The sequence below is a fragment of the Carassius auratus genome, chromosome 8 (genome assembly GCF_003368295.1).
Source record: "Carassius auratus strain Wakin chromosome 8, ASM336829v1, whole genome shotgun sequence".
Lineage (NCBI taxonomy): Eukaryota > Metazoa > Chordata > Actinopteri > Cypriniformes > Cyprinidae > Carassius > Carassius auratus.
The window spans coordinates 18,637,418-18,641,185 of record NC_039250.1 but is presented as its reverse complement, the minus strand read 5'-3'; the positions used below and the strand labels follow the sequence as shown (position 1 = coordinate 18,641,185).

General features: G+C 36.5%; 1 protein-coding gene across 1 annotated transcript; it reads right to left on the bottom strand.

Moving 5' to 3' along the window:
- Positions 1 to 896: 896 nt before the first annotated feature.
- Positions 897 to 2,550, bottom strand: LOC113107947 (adhesion G-protein coupled receptor D1-like). The gene is made up of 6 exons (XM_026270777.1): positions 2,547 to 2,550; positions 2,412 to 2,460; positions 2,205 to 2,331; positions 1,919 to 1,960; positions 1,590 to 1,682; positions 897 to 1,315 (listed from the first exon to the last, which is right to left on the bottom strand). The coding sequence occupies exons 1-6, from the start codon at positions 2,548 to 2,550 to the stop codon at positions 1,220 to 1,222; spliced, it is 411 nt and encodes a 136-aa protein (XP_026126562.1). The 3' UTR covers positions 897 to 1,219.
- Positions 2,551 to 3,768: the final 1,218 nt, after the last annotated feature.

Genomic DNA, 3,768 nt, shown 5'->3' with positions numbered 1-3,768 from the left:
TGAGAAAACTATTTGGCACTGTGCATGAATAGGGTACAATTAGGTGTTCAGTTACTGAGACACAAGTGGCATGTTTGTTGTTCTGAGGAACTATTAAATAAAGTATTATCTTACATGAAATTAATCTAGTAAGAAACACACCAAATGTCTGTAAGGCTTGTCCAACTCTAGAGGTCTTGACCTTCTTAACAGCGTCAAATTATTTAAACGACACAACAAAGCCATATCCAACTGTAGTATAAAACTGAAAGTGTTTGTTTACTGTCATGCTATTTTAATAATTAATATTAGTCTTCACACATTAACATAATTTATTAATTCAACCCTGTTATATGACTTTTGTCTTTTAAAAAAAAGTAACATTCACTCACACACACACACACACACACACACACACACACACACACACACACACACACACACACACACACACACACACACACACACACACACACACACACACACACACATAATACACTTGTGCAATATTATAAATGACCTTCTGAGTTTGACTGTCAACATATTGTGGAGGTTCATCGCTTCTTTTCACTGACCTCTTGTTGAAAAAAAAAACATATTTGGTTAAACAGAAGTGCCATTTACAATACTAGATTTTTAAAGAGAGAGAAACCCATCACAACAATGAGGAAGATCTCCAGAGAATTTGGCCCAGTATTGTTCTTCTCTTCCAGGTCAAATTTTTTAAGCCATAGCTGATGGACAGATGGACGTGGATTAATCGAAGCTGCTACTTCACTCAGGCTGGTTGCAAAAAAGCGTTCTCATTAAAGTTGAGACACTCCAGACTTTGTATTTGATGACTCCTCTGTTTAAAGGACGGCCAAACATAAGTGTGTTGTCCAAAAAAATCCAAGCAAGGAAACAGTGTTACAGTACAGGTACTGTACCTCAGGAGAGTCTCCTGTCTGTGAGAGTTAGTGTGTTTTCCTCTGCACACCACATTATTAGCAAACCATGAACTCCTTCATCCCAACAACGGGCAGTGTGTCTTCATCCTATGTTTGTGTTAGAGAGATCATCAGCAGGAGGAAATGACATCAGAGAACTTTGTGTTGTGAGTTAACTATAGTACAATCAGATGCAAGTGTCTGTAGCTATTTCATCATATAAAGTCCATTTAAAAAGTGATATAGAAAGGCACATGTTCTATAAGAAGTGCTATGCTGTTGTCCACTTGCTCTGTTTGGACCAGAAGAAATTATACAGCTGACAAATCGATGCGGTTGGCTGAGTTGGTGCTTTTGTCCCATGTGTTCATCTTTGTGGGTGTCACACCGCCCTTGTTGCCGTTCATCTGCAAAAGAAAACCAGATTAATACAGGCTTGGGGAATGTGCACTTGGTAGTGTACTTAAAAAAATAAAGAAAAGTTCAACGGCATTTAATATACATTTAAACTATAATGTGTTTTATTGTTCATAAAATGAAATTAACTGTCCAAAACATTACATTTAATTCATACAAAAACAAAAAAAAACATTCAAGACATACATTTTCATAAGGGTGTGTTTAAATTCACTGGTCATTAACAATACAAATGTAAAAATGAAAAGAACTGGAATTACTCACTATGTCTGAGTTGAAAGGTTTGACGTTGATGTTGCGGATTGAGCTGCTGGTTAAAGTCCACACTTTGGTTTTGTGTTTGAAAGCAGCTCTTACCTGTAGAGCAGTAACAAGACATGAAAACTGTTAACAAACAGCATGACTGATACACTGGTTTTAATATTGAAATGAATATTAACTATAATGCAGTATCAGATTCACATCACTAGATGGCGATCACAGTTTAACTCTATCATTTCCACCAGTGTACTCTTTGCTGGGGCTACGTCAGACATTTCCCCCGACATACAGCACAGACTTGTTCTGACACAGCTGCACAAACACACTCTTACCTCAGAGTTTAACAGACAGTGAAACAGGAATATGAAGAACCCCTTTGAGGAATAAAAGAAAACAACAGATAACACTAAATGTTGTGAAAGCGCTCCAATTCACATCTGCAAAAGCTCTTACAAGCCAGTCCCAGGTCCAAAGTCATTTCAAACATTGTTACGTCCCATATTTTTTAAAGCTGTCATTGTTTGGCAAACGTGCAATTGACTTTGGAGGCTGTAAACTGAGTGAAAATCAATCAGTTTGCTGGTGAAACGGTTTTGTTACACGGTAGTGATGCCTGACCTGTAGTGAGTTAAACACTGCAAACATGTACTGGAAAAGCAGGGAGTGGTCGTTCACTGCCAGAACCCCAAAGATCCACGATATGCCCAGGATGGGCAAGAGTACCGCCACCGCTTTAGTCGTAAGCCTAGAAAAGACAATCACGCATATGAAAGAAAGCAAACGCACGATGGCTGATCCTACAATTACGATGGCAGATAAACTCACTTAACAGAGTTGGCGTCTCCGTGAACCTTGTTAGTTTTCAGCACTGATCCTGGATATGATCCGTGTCACAGCTATCAAAATGCCAATGTTCACCTGGATGCAGAGATTACAACATTAAAAGTGTTCCTGTCATGCTCATCTAATGTAGTGCATTAAACACACCTTATTAACAGCTGCTTACCATTATAACAAACAGAGCAGGGGCCACAAAAGCCCCAAATCGCCCCATTCTGGAGAGACAGCCAGCAACTGAGAAATGCAAAACAAGATGGAGAAATGACGCAAGACAGGTCATCTTTTCTCCTCAATGTGGATTTTGCTATGACCCATGGTAACTTACTTGCCAGCTTCCCCATAGCTGTTTAGTGACGAGGTTATAGACACCGCACATATGACCAAAGGACATCCTGAGTAAAGACGTGAACAGTTTTAGAGGAAAAGTTTCATTTGCAGCAATTTTCAAACAGTGATAGCAGTGCCCTGAAATCCTATACTTAATTGAAAAGTACTTCAAACTACATTTCTTTGTAATTCAGGTATAATTATTATAAAACAGACTATTAACAAAATTTAATAAGTAATTTGGGCACATTGTAGGATCATTTTAATGAGCTGCAAAAAATATAATTTGGTTAAAAATAGTGACATGCAAATATACACATTAATAAATATGTTAACACATATGATTTATAATTTATTAAATAATGTTACTGTAATTTTAATTTGTTACTGCTTTTTTTTTTTAAACTGCTACTTAAATAAATATTGGATAATGAAAAGAAATATTTACCTAATTAGTATATTAGAATTATTTCTAAAGGATCATGTGACACTGAAGACTGGAGAAATGATGGTGAAAATCCAGCTTTGCCAAGACAGGAAGATACTACATTTTAAAATAAATTAAAATAGAAACAGCTATTTATTTTTAAATTGTAATAATAATTCATAATATAAACTATATTATATAATATAAAGAGTATATTATAATATATAGTATAAAGAGTTTAATAAATTAGCAGTGTTGTCAAATCCCTCTCTACCTCCAACCATATGTTTTTGTTTTACATGAAAGAGGTGCTAAAAGACAAATGTTTGTGGGAAAAAACCTGGAACGGTATTGGAGCTAAAATACCTTTTTGTAAAACCTAGTGCAGAAATGTTCAGATTTTGTCGTAGGTACTAAAATAAGAACTTTGGACTGTAGCCGGCTGTTTGGTGCCACCATAAATAAAGAGCAGCCTGGCCGTGCCGAAGGCTTTTAGAAAGGGAGTAGACTTCAGTCTGAAGTAATGACTTAAGTTTAACAAAGCCTGTTTTCTTCATCCACATTGAGCCTATCACCCGTGTCACTATG

Excerpts from the sequence above, each read along its gene's own strand:
- LOC113107947 (XM_026270777.1), bottom strand. Across the intron at positions 2,332-2,411 it reads GGAGACGCCAACTCTGTTAA|GCTTACGACTAAAGCGGTGG; the intron begins GTGAGTTTATCT and ends TGTCTTTTCTAG. Across the intron at positions 1,316-1,589 it reads AACCTTTCAACTCAGACATA|ATGAACGGCAACAAGGGCGG; the intron begins GTGAGTAATTCC and ends TTTCTTTTGCAG.